Raw genomic sequence first — 27258 nt, forward strand, 5'->3', positions numbered from 1 at the left:
ATAGCCGTACTATCGACTCCGGCTCTATGTTCTTGGCTTTTGATTGTATAAGGCGACAAATTGTGATGGTTCATGAGAACAAAAATTACATATGTCGAGGGAATCTGGATATTGTACTAAAATGTTTAAAAAAGGTCAAGCTATCGTGCACCCGCGATATTTTATTTGGGACCCAAACCACTCCACTTCCTTACCCACACAGCTCGCGTCTATCCATATTACACTGGGCATCCTTCTAGTGCAGCTTTCGGCCCAAGTCGGACATTATGCTTCATATGAAAAAAGTCAAATCACGGTAGTTAGAGAGGTTACGTAATTTGATTTTATTGTCAAAATGTTGCATTTCCAACCGGCTTTATTATACGCTCTATATTACGTTATACGTCCTGCGTGAATTGTAAACTACAAACACTGTTATTTAGTTCCGCCCAGCTTTAGCGCTGGTCCCAACAAAATTCAGGCAGAACTTTGGTGGGTACAAATTCCAAAACGTATATTTTCGATGGTGACATTGGGTGGATACAAATCAGGTGCCAAATGAAATGTCGCGGGTGCCGGATAATTCGACCCTTTAATAAGATCAGTCCTTTCGCCAATACATTTGCGCGTTGCTAGCCATACTCTACGCAATAGTAAAACTGTTAGTAAACACGGTTTCTCCGAGTTCCTTGATATTTTCTTTACTATTACTATGTATAGGTAACCGCAGTTAAGGGGGAAATTGGGCAAGCCCTATTCCCTTGACTGCGCCTCAAGGACTCTTTTTTCCTATCATTGAAGAAGCCGGCTTTGGCACCACCTGAATGGATACTAATTAAAGCAAGGCTGCTGATGGGAAGATGTGGAAAAAAACGACCCATCTCGATATATGTCATAGCATTGAAATGCAATTTACTGGGTTTATGCCTATGAGTAATAGCGGCCATGCCCGACCCGGGGTCCCAGCCCTACGATACAGTGCAATATTTGGATTCGAGCAAATACCGTGGTAACAGCCCAGTTTTCTGCCCTTTTACTGCCAAGGTTTTAATATTAGAACGAAAAGAAATTTCATCATAACATTCATCATGAGAGTATTAATAGATTTTTTCTTTGAAAAAACCTTTTTTTCGTGTTGTTTTATTACGTTGTTAACTTTAGCACAGTACTAGTAATGCAGCATACAGTCAAGAAATGGTCAAGTACTATATAGTCCCCTGCCCAGCCTTACCATATCAAGAAGAGAGCTCCTCGCTTATCTTTACCTTCTTCATGCTCTCGACTCTGCGTATCGACTGGTTCCAGCTTCTTTAGTTTTCGAATTTGTCAATCTTTCCTCATCTTATCTTTTCCGCCGTCCTTGTTTATTTTTCTTTGCGGACTTTCTTGAAAATGCAGATCAAGGTTCTTCTTCCTTTCTTCATGATCGGCGCCATGGCCTTGCCCATGCCAGCCTCCATAAGCACCGAGTCTGATTTCCATCTTCAGGCTCGCGCCGAGGAACCACCCAGCCGGAATTCACCCACTCGGTTTTCACCCACCCGTGGTTCGCCCACCCGGGTGTCGCCCACCCGGGAGTCGGACGATTCCAAGAAAGAGGGCGGCCATAATCGCTTACGACAGTGGTTTCACCGCACACCTGAGCAAAAATCCAGTCATAGTTCCGTCGAGGAGAAGGAGGGGTCCCACCACCGTCACCAGGACGCTCCAGAACGCCCCAGATCGGGTATGAGCAACCAGGCACACAGGTCGCACGTGGCTGTTGTAACTACAACCATGGCGATGGGGCGATTTTAAAAGAAGCGCGTGATTTGTTGGAGGGAACGAAGGTCGCAACCGGCACTTTAAACGCCCTTGACGGCCGTTTACGCCATTACCAAATGCTGTCGGGGTGAGAATGAGCGGGGATTACCTTTCCTGCCTTGCGACGTCTCGTGGTCGAGGAAGTGTTGACCTGGACCATTCGCTTTCGTTAAAGCACCAGGGGAATCCTATATCAAAAGTACTTGTTTTTGATTTTGACGAGTTTGGAAGTTGAAGGTTCAAGTTTTGTAATGTATTTGTCGCAATGGCTCCTTGCTTTAGTTGCGTTGGCAGTTATGATGTTTAGTCAACTGGTTTTTTGGGCCTAAGCCTGTTTCACCACAATACCACCTTTTTTTTTAAAAGAAAAACCCTTTGAAACAATATAAAGACTGAGAAATAAATCTACCCACTTGGTATAGTTGTGCAGTTGGTTCGAACCTTACATGTTCTTTACAGGTGACCGAAGGCTGGTTTTTTGGGGTATATGTGTATATTTGTATTTGAGTCCTCTTTTGAAAGTGTATCCGGAAAGACGTTCACCGTCGGCTCGAGTCAAGATATTGTTGGGAAGCAACGTATATTCCCAAAGGCTAATTCCCCTGACCACCGGCGAAAGCCGACATGAACGTATAAGCTAGGTTGCAGGCCTCAGTGGCGTGGATCACCCAGTACTGAGGCCCGGCAATGGGAACTTCTACACCAAGGGATATCCTGCACCAAATCAAGAAGGTGACCTTGTCACCTGAAGCTCTTTATCTGGGGGGTTTTTTTTTTTTCTTTTTTTGTAACTTCAATTATATGTAACTCCGCCATTTGATGGGAATGCGGTTGATAATAGTTCTTTTTAGTATTTTTTGTGCGTTATTTACGGTTTGAAAGGACGCAAACCGTTTATAAAAGGCGTTTTACAGAATTAATTATAGCCGAATTTCGCCCTGTTTATCACATGGATTCCTCATCGTTAACCTGTACAGATAGGCATGTGGTTTCGCAGTCAGTACTTGTTAGGCACTGGGTACTGAAAAACGAAATGTATTGTAAAGCTATCCACCCGGTTATGATTTAGTGAAATTTTGTTGCGGAATAAGTATATTACAACATTTCTTGCCGTAACTACTACGGCGCCGTTCAATCTCCCGCCGCGTTTTACCTCGCCTCCCCATTTGCATTTTCGTCTTCCTTCAACTATTTAATATTTAATCTTTTGGCTATAACACGTTAATTATGGTAAATGTACTGGTTATACCAAGTTCGCTTTTTATACTCTACGCTAGCGTTTAAACCAAAGCACTCCAAAACCGCACAAGGAGACCTGATATTTTGCTGGAAAAGCCCACAGGCTAACAGCCCGCAAGCCGGCTTTCTTTCACTGTGGAATTCTTATTTGGTAAACTAAAATAAATATTAAGGTACACGCCCCTCAACGCGCAAAGAAGACGAGGGCCCGTGTGTTTTGTATTTCTTGGCAAATGGGCCCCCGTGGGCGCCCGTGACGATGTTTGGAATACTTTAGTTTAATTCATAACCACGACTATATTTGAAATATCTTTACTTTTACGTATCGTTTATCATTTATACACAATTCCTAGTATGGTTTTATTTGTACGTATTATTATTAGTTTCTATCCTATTTTTAACATATAATTATTAGAAATGTAGAAATAAAACATTATCTCTTGTGGATCAAAAATAGTACTACTAAAATGAGTTGTTGAAATTGAGAAAGTTGAATAATATTTTAAAGCTAATAACCCTGGAAATAATATTGATTGTAGGCCTAACTGTTTATAAATCTCGTTTACGCGCAGGAACTCAGGCTGGGACGAGTAAGTGGTTTCAATGTCGCTATTTAATCCTCTCAACCTATTTTTAAATATTCTTTGAAAAGGGCAGTTATAAATTTATATATGTATTCAGGCCCAGGCATATGCATTTGTCTGTTTAGGGATCCTAGGCTAACTACGCTATTTATTATTAGTTTAATACTAAACTCATCTTCATCGTTAATTATTAGCATCGTTAAATACGAGTTGGGTAAACATTCAGGAGAGCTCGGTCGCTACATCATATAAAAGGGAATACTTGTAATTTATTATCATCCCATCTTCTGTGGAGCTTTCACTACATCACGATACCTTTTGTAAAGTGCTGTCCCTAGAAAAAGTTTGAGGCATTATTAATACGAGTCATAATTTCTGCAACACTCAATTAATACCTTTAAAACTACCATAAGAATAATGCGTTCTACCAACATTTTTGTTGTCGCTATTATAGCACCCGTCGCTATTGCAGCCGTCATTCCTCAAACTTCACCACCGAATCGTCTCCCTTCGATCTCAGCTTGCGGCAAATGTCCTTCAAGTAACCGCTGTAACAAATCTATTAAATCTACTGGTATAGATATTTTATCAGTCTAGCACCTCTAGCCCGAACAACCGGTTACAACTAAGAGATCGCCTACTGACCCGAGATTATTATAGGTGAAGAACAACCTTCTGCACGTTTGAATCGCAGAACATCAAAACCACAAGGATTTTGCAATTGGATTTGGTATTTGGCTTGTTGTGGTTGTTGTGACGATTGTCATTGGAATAATTGCGATAGTGACGGTGCTAATCACGCTCACGTCTCGACAACTACTGCTGCTATGTATTATGCGTCCTAAATCGGCCCCTTTCACACTGCTAGGAAACATAACGTGGTAAGCAATGTGCAGAACTTTCATAACGGTGGTGACGCAATTATGGAAACGGTTATTCGGAACGGTTACTTATATGGTTCGACTCCCCACCCTACCTTGGGGCAAAGACGTCCGTTTTGGAATTGGTTTTGCTTTTTAAATTGAAAAGGGCTGGCGGTGAATGCCCTGATAAAAGCATAGGAGGATTTGTTTTCCAGCATGGTTCAAATAAGCAACACAGCACAGTACAATTTATTTATGGATTAGATATGTCTTGGTTAGCATTCAACTTCTTCATACGTGACACTGAGAGGGCAGGAGAATCCTTTTACGGGAGCCTCAAGTAACAGAGTGAGGTGTTTGCTAAGCTTACTGTGTATTGGTAATAGAGGATCCAGTTACAAATTAGCATTCGAAATGCAGGTGGCCCTCCACCGGTAGGTGATGAGCCTAGGATCGAGGCATTCGCCAGCGTATTTGTAAGTTGTCAGACCTACAGCTGTAAGCTTGGCGTCCCTTGTGGGAGAAGGTTCGAGGTATAATGAGTATGGCTTGTGGCCCGGGGAGGTGCAGACAGAAGAAGAAATGAATGAAGCCTCAAAATATACTCTCTTCCATGCCGAGGACTTCTTACTCGCAGGAGGGTCGTATAAAGGCCGGGAGGGAGAGGCCCAACTACTTCAACCCACCTAACGCAGAGCTGCAAGGCGAAATTTGGAATGAGCCACCTTGCTTTTATCACCGCGCCCAGTTGCTCATATCCCAAGGCCGAGCGGAAGCGGCCACGGATCTATTTGCAGAGGTGCTGCAAGTTTCCCGGACCATGAGCAACAAGAACACTCATAAAACCCCGTCAACCGTGGCACGGAATGTGGCCAATAGTAGCAGGAATGAGGGAAGCGGCGAACTTGAAGTTGCGACAGAAATCACCACTGAGTTACAGCACCAAGGCCTTGAAGACGAGACCGAGAATGCGACACCAAAGGTGGTAGAAGGTGTCACCAAGCATAACACGAGCACTCCTGACTCCTCAACAAGTAGCGGTCAGGATGTTGCCAGTACTAATTAAGATGGAAAACAAGCGAACCTCGACAGCTTTGAGCATCCAGGCACCGCGCAACCCATTTACAATGGGTACTCAACGAAACTCCCGTGGAATCATTGGATTCTCTCTTACAACGCCTTGATGGCACATATCACTGTGCGGACACCTGAACTGGGGCCCGGGGGTGCACTGCGTTGTTTTAGAGCCGCTTGCGTCTCATGGACCACCTCAGATGGCATTGCAAGCCTTTTCTGTGCCCATTTACTTCACAAGGCACATGCAGCCACCAGCCGGCGGAACAAAAAGGCATGAAGCGGCATGTTGTGTCTGTTCACCCCAGCTGGGCCGGAATAAACATCCCAATAGATAGCTTTACTTGTAAGTTTTGTGAGACGGGGCTCACAGGAGAAGACCAGTTCTAGATTTATATGGCGACAGAACATATGCTCAGCCGTGATGATTTGTGGTATTATTAGCTTTTGATTGAGTCCTGTTGGGTTTCTTTTTGTTATTCATCCTAAGATTGGAAACGTCGAAATGCATCCTTTCTGGCATATTGCAAGTAGGCAAGGTTTGGCGCCAAAGACCCACCTCAAAGAAAGGGGGGGATGGCAAACAAGGGTTCTTTATTCTGTTAACATACCTCGGTCCTCGGTATCCGTGCATATCTTCTTCAGAGTCCCGCCGATAGGGCTGTCTGGCAAATGACATCTAACGTGAACTCAAAGGCTCGGGCAGTAATTTACCCAGACAGTTGTTCAACCGAGCAATTGCTACATAAAGGATCCAGTTAGGGCTTTTTTTTATCATAGATTATCCCACTATGTTTGCCTGCGGCTATGCAGCACATATCTTAAATGCGTGACCTGTGGTTGGCCGATGGTCGGGACGTCACTTCTAAGTCCGGCTAAAGATGAGGGAAGTCTTCAGGAGCTCGATAGTCAATCGTATTCTGGTATTTTGTGATTGAAGGTTGAGCTACTCATGTCTCTACCAAACACAATTTCACGCCGCCCAAAAGCCGTAGTGCCTGACAGTCGACCCAATACAACTGTACTTGCAAGAGTGGTGTCACCCAAATATCGGTCCGTCTTAGGGAATGGATGGCAAGTCCTCACGACGTAGAGTTTCATTTGCGGATGAGCCCGGGGAGAGCGTGCAACCGTCCGCGGGGATGAAGTGGGGATATGATGGCCGCCGGAACGCATCCTCGTCAGGGGAGGACGGAGGAGAAGAACAGCGAACGCTCACAGCTTGATCATGTATGGGGCTCTGACGAGATCACCTTGATTGTGTTATTCATGCGCTCCGTCCATGTAGGAGCATTTGTAGGCGAAATTGGTGGTAAATCCTAAAAGTCTGCTTGGTCAAGGTAGCTAAAAAGAGAGCAATGTATGACTTATGAGCCCCGTGTCTTGGAACAACTCAGAAAGAGTATACAAGACACTTGCTGGTAGAACTAAGCTTGCAGGAATACAGTGAATCACCTTTGAGATAAAATATTTGCTCGAGATGGAAGTTGTGATATGCCAGTATCTAATGACACAAACGTAACTACACAGTCGGCAGAAGAAGAAGCAGACACAAAACTGGAAAGAATCACAGCTGCGTCTCTACCACGGCTGGTCTCTTTACAAGGCGGTCATGTTTTACTATGATTATCGACAAGCAGCTGGATAAGAGATGGAGCGCTCGCTGCATTGGCTAGTGGTTAAAGGGCCGTCTTGATGTCAGGACTCAGGCTAAATTGGACGCGGATCTTGGACAGCGCCTGTCTCCACACCGAGCACATGGATTGATCGCAGATCTGGCACTGGCAGAACCCCGGGCTCATCGGATCTCTGCCAAGCGTGCGGGGGAAACAGCCTAAGATGCGGAGAACCTGACAGGCGATCCAATGCGAACTGCTATGCAAGAATGACTGAAGTTTCGTACCATTGGGACGCTTGTAGAAAATGGATTGCAGGTTTTGCGCCGTAAAGGTTGATGATGTGGACGGACATGTAGGCCAAGTGCCGTTCCATCAATATATTTCTCAAACCATGGCGACAATGGGGCAACATCATCCGTGTTGTTTTCAGTTATAAAGTTGATTTATTTCCCTCCTTTGACTTGTTGGCAAGACCACAACCATGAGCCCTCACAACTCCTAAAGTATCAAGGTCCCCCACCATGCCCGCTCTCCGCGCCATCCTCCTCAGCGGCATCCTCGGCGCGACAAACCTCGTGCGGGCCGACAACCCCTTTGTCCAGACTCGCTACACTGCCGATCCCGCCACTCTCGTCTACCAAGACCGCCTGTGGGCGTTTACGAGCCACGACAATAACGACGCCACTTGGTTCAATATGACGGACTGGCGTCTCTTCTCCACCGACGACATGGTCAACTGGCAGGACCACGGCAGTCCCGCAGGCCTACGGACCTTTTCCTGGGCTCGCCAAGATGCCTGGGCCCCTGGTGCAATTGAGCGCGATGGGAAATTCTTTCTCTACGTCCCAGTGACCCCATCCTCGGGCGGCGGCATGGCAATCGGGGTAGCCGTGGCGGACAGCATTGCCGGGCCCTACACCGACCCACTCGGCGGGCCGCTTATCCACAACGGCGAGTTCGACCCCACCGTTTTCATCGATGATGATGATCAGGCCTACCTGTACTGGGGCAACCCGAATCTGTGGTACGTGAAACTAAATCGGGATATGGTCTCCTTCTCCGGCGCGCCGGCGCAAGTCGAACTCACGGCAGCCGGGTTCGGCCCACGGCGCGCCGACGTGCCCGCAGAAGGTCGCCCGACGGCTTACGAGGAAGGACCATGGCTGCACAAACACAACGGGACGTACTACATGACGTACGCAGCCAACTGCTGCGACGAGGATATCCACTACGCCACCGCGCCGTCGGCGACCGGGCCCTGGACGCACGGCGGGTTGCTCATGGCCAGCCAGGGCGGGAGCTTCACCAACCACCCTGCCGTCGTGGACTACAAAGGGAAAGGGTACTTCTTCTACCACAACGGTGCGCTGCCTGGTGGGGGTGGGTTTCAGCGCTCGGTGGCGGTGGAGAGGTTCGAGTACGGCGCCGACGGGGGGATTCCTACCTTGACCATGACTACCGAGGGCCCACCGCAGATCAAGGAGTTTAATCCCTACGGCGAGGTTGAGGCGGAGACGATGGCGTTTTCTCGCGGGGTGAGCACGGGCGTCTCTGCAGAGGGAGCGGTGTTTGTCAACAAGATCAACGATGGCGATTATGTCAAAGTGGGCGGGGTGAGCTTTGGTGAAGAGGGTGCGACTTCGTTTGCGGCGGTTGTGGCTTCAGGCCGGCGCAAGTGCGAGCGCCCGGCGGAGCTGCAAATCAGGTTGGACGGGGAGGATGGTGACCTTGTTGGATCGTGCAAGGTGCCGGCAGACACTGGGGGATGGGAGAACTGGACGACGGTGACGTGCGACGTCCAGGCCGCGACGGGGATACATGATGTTTTCTTTCGGTTTGTGGGCAGCGGTGACGGCAATTTGTTTAATTTTGACTCTTGGAAGTTTGTATGAGGGTCAATGTTTCGGTCTGACTGCCAGTGCTATTTAGGGGGACGGGATTGAGAATCTGAAAATAAAGACGATTGATAAGACGAACGCAGAGGACAATTGGGGCTCATTATTATTTATGTGGTAAATGCGAATGATTCGCGTTTCAACTGTCACCCCATTCAACCAAAGAGAAGAAAAAAAAAAAAAAAGTCGATTGGCTCCGCCTTGTCCGTCTTTAGAGTTTAGATGACTCTATTTCCGAAGCCCTACCATTCACCTTGATGCTTCATCAAACTGGATCGATCTTGAAACAGACTCAAATATTTAAAGGCTCGAAATACGCTGACGTCTCCCCTCGTGACTTGCTTTTTGTCCAGTGAAGTTTTAGGGTTCAGGGGCGGGGAATTTCTCGTTGCAGATGCAAAGCCGAAAAGCAGGATAAACATCTCAATATAGGGAATTTGTCAGGGACTGGTAGCTAAGAATAGCAGATGGGTTTCCAAGGCGATCACGGATGTGGGCCTGTTCGCAGTCAGAAACTTATGATTGACCTGCAGTTTCGGCAAATCGAAGCTCCCCCACTTAATTCTTCGATTTGTTCTTTTTTAGAAAGAGGCGAAGACATCAGCCACGCAATCCACGCGGATGATGGGATGGATTGAGGGTAGGGGGAGTTTGTTGATACATCGTCTGCGAAGCTTTTGGGCCTCTGAGATTCGAGCTCCTTGCGTAAATATTTAATGCATTCCAAACTTTATCGACGTGAAGTTCCCCCCCATTGGAGTATCATCCAACGCCCCAGTGTTTTTCCTGGTCGTTCATTCAACCCCCGCAAAGCAGCGCCACGTTGACGTCGCAAGACAGTCGAACCACTGACACCATCCCGAACCATCTGAGCGAGATAGGGCAACTTTAGAAATACTACAAATAGTACATACGTTGACGCAGTAAAAGAAATCTACGACTACTACCCAGGCTTCTTTCCAATTTGTGTCTACTTATTTCACTTCCTTTGTTTATCTATCTTTATTCTTTTTTTTTGGCGCAAGACTGGTCTTACCACAGCAAGTCGCCTATCATCCCTTAGCGAACACACACAGTTTCTCAAACCAAAACACACAACTGCCAAGATGCATTCACCATCCTGGGCAACGGCCCTCCTGCTGGCTTTACTATTGCCCCTCACTCTTGCGCAAAACATCCGCGCCATCTACCTCTTCAACAACGTGCTCAAGTCCAACACCACCGCCCTGACCCAATCCGGCTTCAACAGCGCCATCATGTTTGGCGTCGGCGTCAAAGCAAACGGCGACATCATGTATTACTCCAACGTAGCCGGCAGCTCCGACGTGCTCATCGCCTCGGGCGGTAAGTACGTGGGCGGCGACGACCTGCAGACCAAGGTCCGCTCGCTCAAGGGCACCGGCAGCAAGATAACGCGAGTCGAGATCTGCATGAACTCAAACAACATCAAGGATCTCATGAACAGTGGATCGGGCAGCAGCACCACCATCTACAAAAACTTTGATGCCCTCAAGACGGCGTGGAACTTGGATGCGGTCAACAACGACGACGAGTCCATCTACGACGTCGACAGCACCGTCACCTTTGGCCGCATGGTCGGCAACATCGGGTACAAGTACACGGCCTCTCCCTACCAGAATGTTGCTTTCTACCAGGACGTCAAGAAGCAGCTCGGCTCGACCCTCATGGACCGCTTCTACCTGCAGTGCTACGACGGCGGCGCCAACAATGACCCGCAGGACTGGCAGTCGCAGCTGGGCGCCAAGGTTGTGCCTCTGCTGTGGGTTACCAACGACAGCAAGCCGTCGGACGGGTCGACTGCCGCGCAGGCGAAGAGCTCGTTTACATCATGGAAGGCGAAGGGTGACCTGGGTGGCGGCGGCTACTGGAACGACTATGACATTGAGAAGAACAACTTGAGCTATTCAGATTATGCAGGTGTCCTCAATGACTTGTTTCCGGGCACAGCGGCGTAGTAGAAGGAGGGCAGATTCGTGGAGCCAGAACACTTGGGAGTGGAGGTTTGCGAACCCCGTCGAGGAGGATGACTGCTCGAGTTTGAATGAAGTGGATGTTGGTTCGAACTTCCAACATCACTTGGGAGGAGCTTTTGTGAACGTGTTCATTGACGTTGTATATAGCTATTCATTTGGCTGGAAAACGCCCGAGGCGAAATCCAAATATGACATACTACCCCTAGCCTTTCTAAATAAGTTGCAAGACCTCGGTCATTTGCCCTGTGTGATGCAAAAGAAACTATCTTTTACAGTAAGTGGGGCTGAAATACTTCACTATGAGGGTGCAAAGAGACTTCCAAATGCCCAGAGAGGGTAGATAAAAATGTAAGAAAATAGTAAAGAAGAAGAGACAGGATAACATAAAGCGATTCCACATAGTGAGCTTTGCTATGACAGTCAACCACTTCCACACAGTCCTTCATCTTTCGGATCAAGTCCTCAGCCTGGGGGGCATTGCTAGTCACGCCCCAATGTTACGGGGTTTCAGGTGCACATACATGTCGGGCTTTTCTCACACAGTGGACGCAAGCAGACCCTCAGCCCAATTCTGCTCGTCCACTTCCATGTTGTTGCTGAAAGGCATGCGATGTATAATCATGGACAATTCAGAAAGGGTCAAGCTGTTTACTGTTTAGACAAAGAAAAGTGCCAGTCTCAAAGAGCGAAGTTCTTAGCGATATAGTATCGTTCGCCGTCGTCAAGGGAGTCGGAAGCATTCATTTTATCAGCCTCATAGTTCAAGGATGCTGGGGAATGAGCAAAATGGTAAATACATTTTCTTAAATCACAAGGTAGGTAGGTTTGAATTTGCTTTTACAAATCGTTCGCTTCAAAATAAACATTCCTGGTCTTGGGCTACTTAAGCCGGCACACCATATACATTTCCCCGAAAAAAGCCCTCCACATATCGTCGAACCATCAGGTGGAGTCTGACCGCGCCGTCCCCATTACACGTGTCTGTTTGAGCTACTTCCGGGGCGATTCCTGGTGCGACATCTTGGATGATCATGGACGGGAAAAAGGGATACAGATTACAGTTGATGTTGACGTAGTATTGCTGTAGTTCGGATATTATGTTACCGTCCCTAGCGCCCTCAAAAATAAGTTTAACCCAAGGTTACATGGTTTGGCTGTCCAGGCGCGGTAAAGAATTAACACAAGTCAGGCCCTCGATAGATATCGAATGCGGTATAGGTGCATCACGGGACAATATCGACTCCCTTGGACCCTTTATGTCGGCAATCATCCCATTTCCCGATGTCTGTTACAGTCAATATTAGTCTCAGGGCTCATCCCTAAAGCCCAAAGCTCCACTAATTGGGCCGTGGCTTAATTCGTGGCTTTGTTTGTACCTGTGGATCCACACAAAAATTACTCTGGTTCAGGTCTGAGGACAACTTGTCGACTTTCGTAGTCTTCAGTGCTCAGATTAAACCACCCCGTAGTCTCAATGCTCAGACTAGACCCCCCTGCGTTGCAGTTTGGACCGGTCGCTCCATGTACCTTTCAGCCATATGGCTTTTTGACCAATTAAAATCGCCGACAAAATGGCGCCCGTTTTAGTTTGAGGACATTTTATCGATTATCGTGGCATATGCCGGAAATTGCACTGTGTGTTTGTTCGCGGGCAGACATGCGTGTGGGTAGATCACGTGTGGCGACACGTGATCTTAAAACACGTAGTAGAGATTTTAACGGATCTCTACAGGATTGTAAATAGTTATAAAACGATAAATAGCATATATAAAAATACCGTTTATTTGTTATATTATTTTTACCGATCGCAACGATTACTTTATTCCTATTAACACTAATTAATATTATTAATATAGGCAATACAAATAAACTAAATAAAGGTATTCAAATTATTAATTCCTTTAACCAACGCTATATTTGGGGTTAACAACAAAAAATATTATAATAACCACAAACACCGTATACCAACGCGTTTAAAATCTGTAAATTACTATTACGTAAATTCCTAAAAATACCGGTTAAATCGTTACAGCCTAAACCTTTTGGAACCCTTATTACCCGGATTATACCGCTAACCAAACCCCTATTCCGAACCGTTATTTTAAACGAAAAACGGCGCCATATCGGATATTAATACGACAAACCTAAATGCACCGTTTATACTATTTACAATACCGAAAATATTCGAAAACCTTAACGAAAACGAGCTTTTAAATCGTATATTTAAAAAATTGGGGATCCGTTCCAATAATTAAAAAAAAATCGATATAAAAACGTTAAAAACCGGGTTGGGAAATTTATCCGAATATCCAAACCAAATAACAATTACGCAAAAAAACGCATGGATTATTAAAATAATTTGCAATTTCGAAAAACCTACAATATCCAAAAAAGGTAACCAATTGTTAAAATATTATATCGAAGAATTTAAAAGCTGGAAAAAAAAGGATTTTAATAAATATAATGAAAGGTTTACACGAGCCCTAAAAAATTATTTATAAAATTATAAAATTATAATACCAGGTCGAAAATACGGAAAAATAGGCCGAAAATTAATAAATATTATAAAAATTGCAAAAAAAAACCGTAAACGGCAACCACGCAAAACCGTAATTTTAACGAACTTTTAATTAAAAAAATAAAAAATCGTATTCCATTATTTTCCAATTTATAACCCGTATACCCTACGCCCAAAATAGACTTTTAAAGGCCCGATCCAAGATTACGGTTATTACCCAATATACAATACGATTATACCCACCACCTATCCACCGTTCCCGGGGAGCAACCGTTTAATAACATAAAGCCGTTTAACGAAAAATATAAAAAAAAACTTTAAAATAAACGGGCAAATGCTTAAAAAAAGCAATTAATTGCGTACGAAACCTTCCAAACGTATAATCGCCCTACTATGGTATAAAATACCATTATATATAAACGTTTACCACCCATTTAAATATCCAATTAAACGTTTCCGTTTACCACGTTAAAAATTTTTTTACAAATTTGGAAAAAAGATAATAATTATTTAGGAAATTTATATAATTTTTTGGATAAAAAAATATTTAATTTTATAAATATTTACCAAATAATACAAATTAAAATTTCCCAAATATACGCCGTATTTCCGTAAATTTTAAAAAAAAAGGTTAACGATTATTTCCGAATATATATAAATAAAAATAAAATTTTTAAAAATATATATTTGCGCCTAAAAAAAAGGTTCGATACCGATCTTATCCGCTAATAATACCATTTAAATTGGAATTCGATTACGTTTTATTCCGTAAAAAATAAACCCGAAAATATAAATAAAACCCCAAAATAAATTTTGAAGCTTTTTTTCGATAAATTATAACGGTGCCAAAAAATTATAGGATTAAATTATTAATTTAAATACCAATTCGTTAATAATACGATACGGGTTATATAAAAAATGCCAAAACTAAAATTAACATTTGTAAATACGAGGAAAAAATCGTACGAAAAGTTTTGCAATTAATTGCGCCGGTTTATAATTATCGAAAATAAGCTATAAACCAGCGGCTAATATTTGGTTAATCGCAAATACCAAATAACAGTTTAAAACGAGCGGCCATTATACCGCAAATAATTGGGCTTAAAAATTCGAACGAAATTAGGAATTAAACCCCAAAAAAAAAGGTGCAAAAAAAAGGAGGGTATTATATTTGCAAAAAAAAAAATTGCAAATTATGGAAATACACCAAAAAAAAATAACGCGCTAAAAAAAACGCTGGAAACGCAAATAAAAAAATTATGGCCAAAATATACAAAATTATAAAACGTTTTTACAAACCGCGGAGGGACCTAACGAAAATTTGGGCAACAGTAATTTAAAAATATTAAAAGGTTACTTAATAAAATTTATAAACGAAAAACCTACTATAATTAATCATTATATAATAATATAAAATGCAAAATTCCTAACAAACAAATCTTTTAAATATAGGCTTAACGCTGCACAAAAACAGGAAACAACGCAATTAACTAATCGCCTAAATTATATATTTATACAAACCAGCATGGAATGGAAAAGCTTTTTACCAAATACCGGCGCGGCTAAATATTTAACGGCAAAATTTAAACAATTTATAATATTGTAACGATATAAAATAAACCTGTATATGGACTAATAACGTGCTGGAAAAATACGTATACGTTTTGGCCAAAATGGCGTAGCAATATCGATAAAAATTACCAATATACCTATTTTTATAAGAATAATTACGTTTTATATTATAAAAATAAATATACCGTTCCTAATATTGTTAAAAAATATAGATAAATTGTAGGCCTATTACGATAACGTCCGAAATAAAATCGTTTACGGTAACGGTAAACGAATATTTGTGGAACGGAAGAAAGGGTACCCTTGGTTTTATTTGGATAATACCGGGCAAAAAATTACATTTTTTACCGATTTTAAAATCGCGGGAGCGTTTTTAACGGAAAAAAAGCTGCGGCGAATTTACAAACGTTTTAGGCACCTTTCCGTTAATAAACTTTAGCGCCTATTACAATATACAAGCGAAAACGCGGATTTTAAAACAATTTAAATAATTAATAAAATGTGCCACTTTTGCTAAAAAAAAAGGAAAATTACCGTAACGTTTTAAATTTACTTTAAAAAAAATATTAACTTTAATTATAAAATTATCGTTAATATTATATATTTGGATAAGCGGCCAATATTTTATATAATCGATACGAATATTATATTTTAATTAGCCCAATTCCTGGTTAATATATTAATTAAAAAAACGTGGAAAACGTTAAAACGGTGTTGGATCGATATTTATTTAGGTCCGCTAAACGTATTAACGTTCGACCCAGGGTCCAATTTCCGTGCAATTAAATATTACGTAAAAATACGCCTTTTAGGGATTATATATTATTAAATCCCTATAAAAACGCATTGGGCTATAAATAAAATCGAGCGTTTTTATATACCCCTAAAAAGGGCGTATAAAATTATCCGGGCAAAATATAATAACGACTATTTATAAAAAACTACCCTTTAAATAACGGTAAAAACGGTTAATAATACCGCCGGACCGAACGAATTAATACTTACGTTACTGGTTTTTAAAACCATATTAAAAATAATCATAAGTTTACCCCCAACGCCTACCCAGGCAAAACGCGCGAAAACAGTAAATAAAACCATAATTAAACTCCGAAAAATTATTATAAAAAGGAAATTAAACGACGCGTTAACTATTAAAAACGGGCCTAATATAAAAGATAGGCTACCGCATACGTTGGCGTTAAATAACGAAATGCTAATATACCGCGAAAAGGGCAATTAAAATGGTTTTTATAAAGTTATTTTTATTACCGAAAATATAATACGGGTGGCGTTATCCAACGGCGATTCCGATTTTAAAAACACGTACGTTAAATTTTACTACAAATACCAAAAACAGCCGAACAATATACAGGGTAATTAAACCGAATTTACGTACCCAGGGGAGGTTTAACCACGGCGGAAAAGGCGCCTAAAAACCGTACCAAAATTCCCGAAAAAACCTTTTAAACCAACGCCAAATTCTTTTGTAAAAATACCTATTATATTACAGTAAATTACCTTTAAAAATAATTTTATAATCCATATAACGATTAATTTAAAGGATTAACGGCGTAATACCAGGTAAAAACGGCCCAAAATGCATTACGACGAAACGTTTATATTTATTAAAAAAACCCAATCCAAAAAATTGGTTATTAAGTATAGGGCCGAAAGGAAAATAATAACGCCAAGGATTTTATTCGAACAATTAAATATAACGGAAATAAATATTTTATTAAACGTAAAAATGTTCGAATTAATGTACGGAAATAATATATATGGCCGGATTTTTGGTGCTAAAATAATACGGGAAATTAAAAAAATAACAAATCGCCCGTACGAAAAATTACGTTTTATTATTTAGGGGTATAATAATAACGAAAAAAAAGTTTATTAACCCAAGCGCTAATAATTATACGGTATAATTAACGATTAATTTTAACGATCGTACCTATTATAATAGCGCAATTCGGTTACGTCCTTATAATTAGAAATATTAGCCAGGCGTATACCCAATCCAAAAACCAATTCGTTAAGGACGTATTAATAAAAATTCCGAAAAAATTACTATATAAATACCCGCCGGAAATTTACTTTAAGGTTAATAAACCGTTATACGGACTAGCAAAATTAAAATTGTACTGGTTTAATACCTATTAACGTTATTATAAAAAATAATTAAATTGTATAACGTTTAAATACGATATTTGTTTTTTAATTACGAAAAACGGTCCGTTTAGGCTAATAGGTTTGCAAATAAACAATACGCTAAATTTGGGGGATTTCGAATTCGTTACGTACGAAAAAACAAAGTTCCAAAAAATAGGGCTGTTAATAAAACCGCAGAAAATATTGCAAACGGAAAACGCTAAAAATTTTAACGGTTGCAAAATAATATTGCGAAACGGCGATGTGTTAATATAATAAAAAAAATAGGCAAATCGCCTGAAGCTAATAAACGTACAAACGCCAAATCGCAAGCAACAATACGTGGCCCAACGGGCCAAAAGCGCCTATATTTCCACTATTTACCAGCCCGAAATTATATTCGATTTTTTAATGGCCGCGCAAGCGGTTAACCCGTTAAATATAAAAATCGAGGCGTTTAATAAACGATTATAATAATAAATCGAAAACCAGCAAAAAAGGTTAAAATATATTCCATTATCCATAAAAATAACGAAATTATACGTATTTGTAAACGGATCGTTCGCCAATCTAAAAAATTTAAATTTACAAATAAATTACGTAATTTTATATAATAACAAAATTAGCTATAAAAACGAGGATAATTTCGAAATATAGGGTAATATTATACATTGGTTTTCCACCAAATGTAAACGCGTAACGCGTAACGTTTTGGCTAACGAAATTTACGGTATAATAAACGGCCTAAATATAAATTTTATACTAACGCGTACGCTCCGAACGATTTATAAGCGTAACGGCCTACCGCTTTTAAATTTCGTAATTTATACAAATTCCAAATTATTGTACGACTATTTAATACAATTTGGAACCATTATAAAAAAAAGATTAATAATCGATATTATGGCGATTAAATAATTGTACGAAAGACGTAAAATTTAAAAAATCCGATAAATTAATAGATTAAATAACCTTGCAAACGCCATAACGAAAAAACACCCGAATAACGCGTTAAAAAATTTAATATTAACGAACAAATTACGAATACGTATAAAGGATTGGGTATAACGTAATTAATAAAAAAATGCGAGGGAAAGTTACAATATAGGGTATAATATAAACAGGGTATAACGTACAAATTAATATTTACTTTTTAAAAGGGATAGGAAAAACAACGATTTTTTAACCCCCGAAAAGGACCCGTAGGAAATAGTTAATAAATTAAAACAAAATTTTTACGAACCGCAAAACGGCCCGTTTGGCCTCCTTTTTCTTTTTTTCGGCCGATATGGCCGCCACGGCCACGTTATTACCCTTTTTTTCCTTTTCCCAAATTTTTAATATCCTTTTAACGACGGGGCGTTATTTAATAATTACTTAAAATATACGTTAATATTAAATAAAAAGGGAAAAAACGGTAAATATTATAATTTACAATTTTATCGTTTTTAACGATAACCGTTAAAAAACGGACGGTAAAAGGACGGGCGAAAACGGGAATTTTTTCGCAAAAATGCCCGGAAACGTATTTATAATACCGCCCAAAAAACGGGTTCGTTTCGCGGTAAACCGCAAAATCGCCGAACCTTTATTTGCCCGTAAAAACAGAACGTAGGCAATTTAAATAAAATTTCGGCCGGATTACGCCGGCGGCGGGGCGGGGGCGGGGGGCGGTGATAATAAAAACGCGTATTATATATAAATTATTAATTTTAAACGATTAAACGAAAAATAAACGGAAAAAAAAATACGTATATTTACCTTTGGTTTTGGTAATCCGACCAACGGGCGTAACGGCAAAAAACTTTTTACTTTTACGGGTACCGGTAGTAGATTTTTTACCTTTACGGGTACCGGCAGTAAATTTTTTACTTTTACGGGTACCGGTAAAAATAATAATAGTAGGGGCAGCGGTAATAATAGCGGTAACGGTAGGGGCGGGGGTAATGGCGGCGGTAACGGTGGGCGTAAAGGCCCTAAAACGGCCCGAAAGTAAAGGATACCGGGTAAAACCGGCGGGCGTAAAATTATTGGCGGCGCGAACCGCCAGGCCAAAAAATAATAATTTAATTATTTTTTAATTTATATTAACGATAATATACCTACCAAATAGTCGTTAAAAATAAATGGCCTATTTACGATAAATTTAATAAAACGTAAATCGGAAAGTTAGGACGAAAAAATTACGAATTAAAAAAAAACGGCCTATTTATAAACGGATTAAAAAAAGGATCGGTAACCATTATAATATAAAATTCCCATTAAACTTTCGTATTATAGTTGGTTATTTACAATAAATTAAACGTTTACGTAAATAAAAGGCTATCCTATTATTATTAAAAAATAATAAAATCCCCCCTATTTATTAAGGAACGGTTGGAACAAAATATTCGTTTACAACGTTAAAAAATTTTACAATTTCCCAAACGCGTTATTTTTTTTTTATTTATTTATTAATAATTATTTACGGGTTTAGGGGGTGCGTATATTTGTAATTAATATAAAAGATAACCTGTATTTGTTCGCGGGCAGATATGCGTATGGGTAAATCACGTGTGGCGACACGTGATTTTAAAACACGTAGCAGAGATTTTAACGGATCTCTGCAGGATTGTAGATAGTTACAAAACGATAGATAGCATGCATGAAAATACCGTTTATTTGTTATATTGTTTTTACCGATCGCAGCGATCACTCTATTCCTATCAACACTGTGCGCGCACGCAACCCGGTGACAATTATAGAAGTATAACTCGATCTGGTACCCAAGCAAACCCGGTAACGTTGCGTACCCCCTGTTCGGCACCCCCCCCTGTTCGGCACCCAAAAATAACAACACTTTTATTTTTATCCTCCAACTTCTATTATAAATATCTCGATGAATCTTTCACTTTTGGATTTACTTTTTTCTAATCTTGATTCTCCATTTTCCAATGAAGCAATATACTGAAAAACAGCTTATATCTGCAATTAACGACGTCAATAATGGCAATCCAATTGCAAAAACCTCCCGAAAATGGGGAATACCTAGGTCTACACTTCAAAGTCGACTTAAAGGTTCTCAAGCTTATAAAAAAGCACAAAACCCTTTTCAAAAGCTTTCTACGGAACAGGAAAAGCATTTGGCTGATTGGGTACTTACCCAAACAGCTTTAGGGCTTCCGCCAACGCATCAAGAATTACGCTTTTTTGCCGAACGAATTCTTCAAGCCGCCGGAGAGACAAAAGGCCTTGGAAAACGTTGGATAACTCGTTTTTTGGCTCGTTATCCAATCCTTAAGACCCAAAGGCCCCGTCGAATAGATAACGCCCGGGTTAATGGCGCTACTACGGAGGTAATTAAATCTTGGTGGCTTTATATTACGAACCCGGTTATTAACGCTATTAAACCGGAAAACCGTTGGAATATGGACGAAACCGGTATAATGGAAGGTAAAGGATCTAACGGCCTGGTATTAGGGCTTAACGGGATCCGGCCGTTGCAACGGAAAAAGCCCGGAACGCGGGGTTGGACGACTATAATCGAATGTATATCGGCTACGGGCGTTGCCCTCCCTCCCCTTGTTATATTTAAGGGAAAAAACGTACAACAACAATGGTTTCCGACGGATTTAAGCCTTTTCGATAATTGGAAATTTCACGCAACCGAAAACGGGTGGACAAATAACGAAACGGCTATCGAATGGTTAAAAAAAGTGTTTATTCCGTATACCCAACCTTTAACCCCTGAAAAGCGGTTATTAGTTTTGGATGGCCATGGATCACATATAACGGACGAATTTATGCTTCTTTGCTTGCAAAACAATATTCAACTCCTATATTTACCCCCTCATTCGTCACACGTTCTCCAACCATTGGATCTATCGGTTTTTGGGCCGTTAAAAGAAGCTTATCGACGTCAACTTGGATTTGTTAGCCAATTTTGCTGTTCAACAATTATTGGAAAACGAAATTTCCTACTTTGTTATCGAAAAGCCAGATTAAAAGCATTTATAGCAAAAACCATTCAATCTGGTTGGCGTACAACGGGGTTATGGCCGGTAAACTTGGTTAAACCACTTTTAAGCCCTTTTTTGTTAGAAAATAGCAATGCCAACGTTATAAAAGATAAAAACAACGGTTTGCAAAGGGATAAAACACCGGAAAGCCCAGCCCAAAAAATTAACGACCCGTCTTTACTTATTTGGAAAACCCCTAAAACGACCCGAGATATCCAATTTCAACTGCAAAAACTTTCCCAATCCAACAAAACCAACGCTACTTCACGTCTTTTATTTGCAAAAGTCCAAAAAAGCTTCGAAGCTAAAGATACCCTTTTGGCTAGCGCCCAGCAAAAAATCAGCTTATTGGAAGCACAACTGGAGGCAATACGGCCGGTTAAAAGGAGGAGGGTGGTTCCGGATCCAAACGAGCTTTTGGTTAACAAACAGAACATTATTGGATTGCAGGAAAAGGATATAGAAAATTTGGAACCTTTAGCTGATGAAGAAGAGGTTAATGAACCGGAGAAGCGTGAAAACGATTGTATTTTTGTCCGTTGATAATTTTATATTTAAATCAGCTTATAAAAGTAGGCATTTCGTTGTTAGATTTTCAGGGTGCCGAACAGGGGGGGTGCCGAACAGGGGGTACGCAACGTTAAGCCCAAGACTTTCGTCTCCGTAAATTTTACTAAGACCTGCCATTTCGGGTCCTGGAGAAGAAGGACAAGAAGCCTTGAGATAAAGGCGGAGTCTGCTCTGAAGGCCTTTGACCAGCTGAAAAGTACGTTCTTATCCCATCGAGCATTCCATTCCCCAGGCCTTAAATCCATCACTTAGCTCCACCTCTGATGCTTAGATTCGAGTTCGGTTGATTACGATAGCTTTAGGGTGAACGCGTGTTGGCATGGGAAACATGTTAACCCTGGTCATCTAAGTAGGCTGAGCGTCCACGATGTTCGCTCAGGGGGTCTTGCAACAGCCTTTGGTCAAGAGGCAGAAGGCTGAAGGCACACCACCGAAGGCAGGGGTCGGGCACTGATAAGGGTGGAATGTACAAGAGCGCAAGATGGCAAGGATTGCTGTTACTGCTGTTCTGCAAGTAGAGCCAATTGGAAGATATGCCGTGATGGAGGTCGAAGATCTTCGCCAAAACAAATGTTACCGTTCACATGAAGGCAAACTTCTTCAACTGTCCACAGCACGGGAAAAGTTTTTAACGAAAAAATACAGGCAGTGGGCCAGGTCATTTTGCCCCGGGAAAAGATAAGTAGCGATATGTTTGTGGTTGCATTGACCTGCCTTCCTCCTCCTGTCGCCTGTCTGGAGTCATCCTTTGCCACCGAGTGTTAACAAAGCTGTGCAGGATTTACGACAGCCTGCCCCAAACAACCTCCCATATCATACTCCACCAAATTGTTAGGTCCTATATTGGTCAGCTCCGTCTGCCCCAGAGCACCCTCAAAGCAACCGGGAGGCCAAGCAGAAACGCGAGGGCACTTTCAGGCAGCGCAAGCCCGGCGACAGTCTCCGCCTGTCTCTATTCCAGAGGTTGCATCGCCTGCTCCTCTTCCTGTTTGCACCACTGCCCCGACGCAAGGCTCCGCGGCATCCTACAACCTCCCAACCTACTCCACGTCACTGCCGTCGGACCCCCAAATACAGCCGGCTTTTTCAAACCCCTACAAACAGCAGCCGTACCTGCAGAAATACCAACCTGCATACCCCACAACCATGGTGCCAGGATTACCTTCACATTATGGGTTAGCTGTGCTGGGTGACGAAGCAGTAACGGCGCTAACGCTCCCACATAGTCGTGTCAACCTTGCATCCCATGCCCAGCAGCATCGCCAACAGGCACCCGGTCTTATGTACGCGAACGCGATGTCAATCATGGGCTCGGGAGCTGGCTTTTCGCCGCCGCACCACCCGTGGGTTCCTCACTAAGGCCAACAGCAAGATGCAGCCCACAACGTCCGAATGGTGGGGAATCGGCCCAAACCGCAGTACTGGGAGCGTGGGTGTAACGGTCGCCCGTTTTCAACCTTCGGCAACCTTCTAAGGCACCAACGAGAGAAGTCTGGACAAGCCACCAAGTCGGTCTACCCAAACTGCAGGGCCGAGTCCATCCGAACGACGGCGAGGAACGGCCAGCAACAAAACGACAAGTGCAAAGCACGACGCAGCGCATAGCTTGTTTCTGAAAAGCACCATAAGAGGCGGTTGGACTTCAACCCGAGACTCGGGGGGCATATTCCGACCTCGTGTATACTGACGCACGGCCCTCTACTTATCCCCCTCAGTTTGGTCTTTGGTCTTTTGTCTTTGTAAAAGCGTTATGATTCAAGACCTCATCAGTCAGCTTGGCGAAGATTCGCAGGAACGGCCAGGTTAGTGATTTTTCGGGTGATTCAGAGCAGACATTGATCTCATATCATCTCCCCGGTGGCTATACACAGCACTATCGAACATTCCCTTCCACATCGCAAAATCTGGTACAAAGTGGGAGTAGTTCAAGAAGACTTTGCATGAGCAGCTTTACCACAGCAGCTTTGCCAATTTTTTTGGCACATGATAGCAGTGTCCCGAAACAATCCTGCGGTAAATTGGCTTTGCCGCCCGGAAGGGAAGGAAGGGTGATGATGGTGGGCTGAGGGGGAATGATATACTGGACTTCGCTTTTGGCGGAGGAATAATTTGATGGTCCACAAAGACATTATAAGAATTCGACGCAGTAAGAGATTGGTATTGGTTCTGATGGAAGCGGGATCTTCTTCCACCCCCTGTTCCCAACCCTCGCCAAGTTCACCGAGTAAGATAATGTTACTACATCTTATTGATTGAAGCTGGGTGTGACATCCGCCGTGGATTATGTTCCTATTACAAAAGCCAGCTCCAGCGGCCGCAGTTTCGCCGAAGTCATTCCAATTCCAGTTACTAGCCAGTGCCACTTTGCCACAGTTATAAGAAATATTTATTAACCAAATTTGAAATACTACGGTTAACTTCCTGACTGCTTGTACAATATATCGCCCAAATCGTCCGTGCTACCTTGCAACCTTGTTGATTTAGCCCTGTCGTTTAGGTCTCATCTTGCGCCATCCTCCCAAAGGCCCAGCGAGGTCTACCCTGAAGGAAGGGAACCAACAATTTTAAAGTCATACAATGAGTTTTTAAGAAAATGCCATTGATGATAATGACGACGGCCCTTTGCGGGATCCAAATATCAAAAGCCAAAGGCAAGACGGACATATACAGACCTCTACAGGAGCCGAAATCAACACGGTTAAAGAATTCAGTCCTACACCTTTAGTGCGAATCGTCGGTTTTGCTCCATCTAAGCTCTTGTGCAAATCGTCATCCTAGCCCTCCGAGTCCTACCAGGAAATAGCTCCAGAACAGAGCCAGCAAGATACCGTCAAGAGACTGCCGCCAAATTCGATCCAATATAATTGTTTTGTGACCGAGCGTCTTGGACTAAGCCCTACCCGCGATAGTAGGTTATCTTCCTATAGAACTTAGATGTGAACCGATTGGAGAACCCTGGGCCTGGAAAATAAAGGGACCAAGTCCACAACAGCGGCAAAGCAACTCGATTGACGAAACTGCTTCACAACCTATGGCAAAAGATATGTCCAGCTGATGAGCGGTGCGACGACTGCATGCACGCTTAGACTGCCAGTGCACAGAGGATAGAGTTGTTAGCCATTTGTCCTTGGAAAGAATTTGCACTCCGGTTATGTCGTCTTCTTGTAACATCGCCGATAAAATGCTGGTTCTAGCAACTTCGCTCTCATGGATTTGCTCGCCGGCGCCGTTCTCCCATCAACCCTCAAACGTAAAATAGTGAATAGGCGGACTTTGCGGTGAATACAACACTGCAATATCTTGCGGTCCCTTTCTATCACACGTACATAATTTCCCAATTGCCTGATGTTGTGCTGGATGAGCTTGGGTGCTTCCATATGGTCATACTACATAAACCTAATTTTGGGTTTCCGAGTTTTCCGAGGGTTCCGGAGCTTCGGGGGGTTTCGGGTTCTTGCGACGACATGTTCTGACATGTTTTGATATGTTCGATTTTGATTATACGTTATCGTAATGGGTGCAGTTGACTGTAAACCTTTTCCGCTCTCCGCGCTCCATGTGCTCGGGCCGACATTTCCTATAATATCTTGATATGTTCGTCTTGGAGCGTAGCTGACGATAGTACGGGCATGTTACTTTCTATGTTTCTGAAAGTACCTCCAGCGGCACTAACAAAGTGTTAGCCTACAAAGTATATTGTTTTAAATCGATTGGTTACAATATTACCTGTGGTTTTGCAATCTGTCCACTCGAGCCGATTTAGGACCTTTGATATGCTTCAAAAGATCTTCAGACGAACCCCAATGGTCGCAAAAGGGCATTTTAGCAATCCCTGCGTACGCGACTTGTGCTTTTCCCACTCATTTGTCGGAATTTGTTGCGTGCATATTTCTCCTTGGCTGGGATAAAAAAACCGACATCTCGGTCCTTGAGTCGCGCTGCTTGCGACTAAGGCTCCGGTACTTTGCGAGGGTCGCCGTCCGTCGTGTAAACAATAAGGAAAGTGACTTTTGTCGAATCGTTGCCTGAAAGAAATACGCGGCGACAAGTCATTTGGCCAGCAAAGATATCATTACATAGTACAGCAGGACGGCAACTTTTGGATAATAAAGTGCGTTGAGCATGGCGTCCATTTCGGCAAAAGGGTCAAGCAGGGGGCTGCCAAACACCTCTACGGCAAGACTTATGGCCTGTCCACAAGTTGTGACCACGTACTGCATCACCTTGGCTATTGAATCACCGACTGTACCAAGGAGCTAGTGAGGCAGAACAACGAGAATTTCGAGACCCAGGTGAACAAGGGTTACAAATGTTGTTCTGTTTTGGCAGCTAAAACACTTGGCCAAGCTGAGTGATTTTTAACTCCAATTTCCTCCGCTTGATCATCCTTGTAACCCCCCTTCCCGGATCAGGTGTGGTAGCTTGTAAATCTCCCAAGGAGGACGAACAACAGAATTGGCGCCTGCCCGCTATAGACTAACCCGAAACTCACTGCCTAATTTGCACCATTACCAGATAAACATCAATATGGCACCATCACCGTCTCCATGGCATGTTAGAAGACTCCGTCGTTTCACCGATGCCCGGGCTTTGCACCCAACAGGCTTTGCAACTGGCGAGCGGTCGAAATAGAAAGTCCAAAACTAATATTATTAACGGCGGCTTAGGGCACCCGTTGCCTTGAAGAACGGTGAACAGCAAGTTCCTAAGTCGACCCCAACAGAGCCATCAATTGGCGTTGCCGTAGCAACTTCAAGATCAGTCTTCGTGAAATTTGATGAGCAGATTATCCGTGACAATAATGACCTCACGGCATCCGTGTCCGTGAAGAGTAGGGGCCATGCTAAGGGTCCATGGCTTCAATTGCCCAGGCTCCCCTACCCCAAGCGAAACAGGGTCCATTCCTCCGCCGTGCCGTGAAAAAGAAAGAGGCAACCGTTCCTAGAAAGCGGCCGCTGGGCTCTGTTTTGGGGTGAGAGCAGAAAGGAGAAGAGACCAATTGATAGAGGGAGCCAGGCACGGAAATGCAGGCATGTTTTAGCAATGCAGTTGTAAATACGGCTGGCGCAGGGATCCACCGGGCTATGTACCCATAGTAGGTACACGGGGCGTTGTAACAAGGCCAAAGAAGAATCCACCTTCCAAGCAGACAAGAGTTAACCCCTGCCCTGATCTTTCCATGGTACTCCACAGATACTTTCACGAGTCTTGGTTTCATACCTGCGCCCAAAATTCTGTTACCTTCAACTTATTAGTGGCGAAAGACTATTCTATGCCTGCAGTACACCCCACGAACGCCCTCAAGTCAGGCTTTAGTTCTTGAGCACCTCGCTTGCAAAGGATTGACCTCTGTGAAGACACCGACATATCGTACGACTGCGCTGAAATCAGCTCAGCTGTGC

The 27258-nt window shown here is 42.8% G+C and overlaps 5 protein-coding genes across 5 annotated transcripts; all 5 read left to right on the forward strand.

The window, feature by feature from the left end:
• Positions 1 to 1371: 1371 nt before the first annotated feature.
• On the forward strand, positions 1372 to 1776 carry PgNI_00125 (uncharacterized protein; the record flags this gene model as incomplete). Its single annotated transcript, XM_031120208.1, has 1 exon — positions 1372 to 1776. One exon carries the CDS (start codon positions 1372 to 1374, stop codon positions 1774 to 1776), a length of 405 nt encoding a protein of 134 aa, XP_030987424.1.
• A 3106-nt stretch (positions 1777 to 4882) lies between these two features.
• Positions 4883 to 5534, forward strand: PgNI_00126 (uncharacterized protein; the record flags this gene model as incomplete). The annotated part of the gene is made up of 2 exons (XM_031120209.1): positions 4883 to 4902; positions 5090 to 5534. The coding sequence occupies 2 exons, from the start codon at positions 4883 to 4885 to the stop codon at positions 5532 to 5534; spliced, it is 465 nt and encodes a 154-aa protein (XP_030987425.1).
• Positions 5535 to 7682: 2148 nt separating this feature from the next.
• Positions 7683 to 9053, forward strand: PgNI_00127 (uncharacterized protein; the record flags this gene model as incomplete). Its single annotated transcript, XM_031120210.1, has 1 exon — positions 7683 to 9053. One exon carries the CDS (start codon positions 7683 to 7685, stop codon positions 9051 to 9053), a length of 1371 nt encoding a protein of 456 aa, XP_030987426.1.
• A 1109-nt stretch (positions 9054 to 10162) lies between these two features.
• On the forward strand, positions 10163 to 11032 carry PgNI_00128 (uncharacterized protein; the record flags this gene model as incomplete). The annotated part of the gene is made up of 1 exon (XM_031120211.1): positions 10163 to 11032. One exon carries the CDS (start codon positions 10163 to 10165, stop codon positions 11030 to 11032), a length of 870 nt encoding a protein of 289 aa, XP_030987416.1.
• Positions 11033 to 20695: 9663 nt separating this feature from the next.
• On the forward strand, positions 20696 to 23215 carry PgNI_00129 (uncharacterized protein; the record flags this gene model as incomplete). The annotated part of the gene is made up of 2 exons (XM_031120212.1): positions 20696 to 20720; positions 22692 to 23215. 2 exons carry the CDS (start codon positions 20696 to 20698, stop codon positions 23213 to 23215), a joined length of 549 nt encoding a protein of 182 aa, XP_030987417.1.
• Between the last annotated feature and the right edge of the window lie 4043 nt (positions 23216 to 27258).

Source organism: Pyricularia grisea, assembly GCF_004355905.1.
Source record: "Pyricularia grisea strain NI907 chromosome Unknown Pyricularia_grisea_NI907_Scaffold_1, whole genome shotgun sequence".
In the NCBI taxonomy this organism is placed as follows: Eukaryota; Fungi; Ascomycota; class Sordariomycetes; order Magnaporthales; family Pyriculariaceae; genus Pyricularia; species Pyricularia grisea.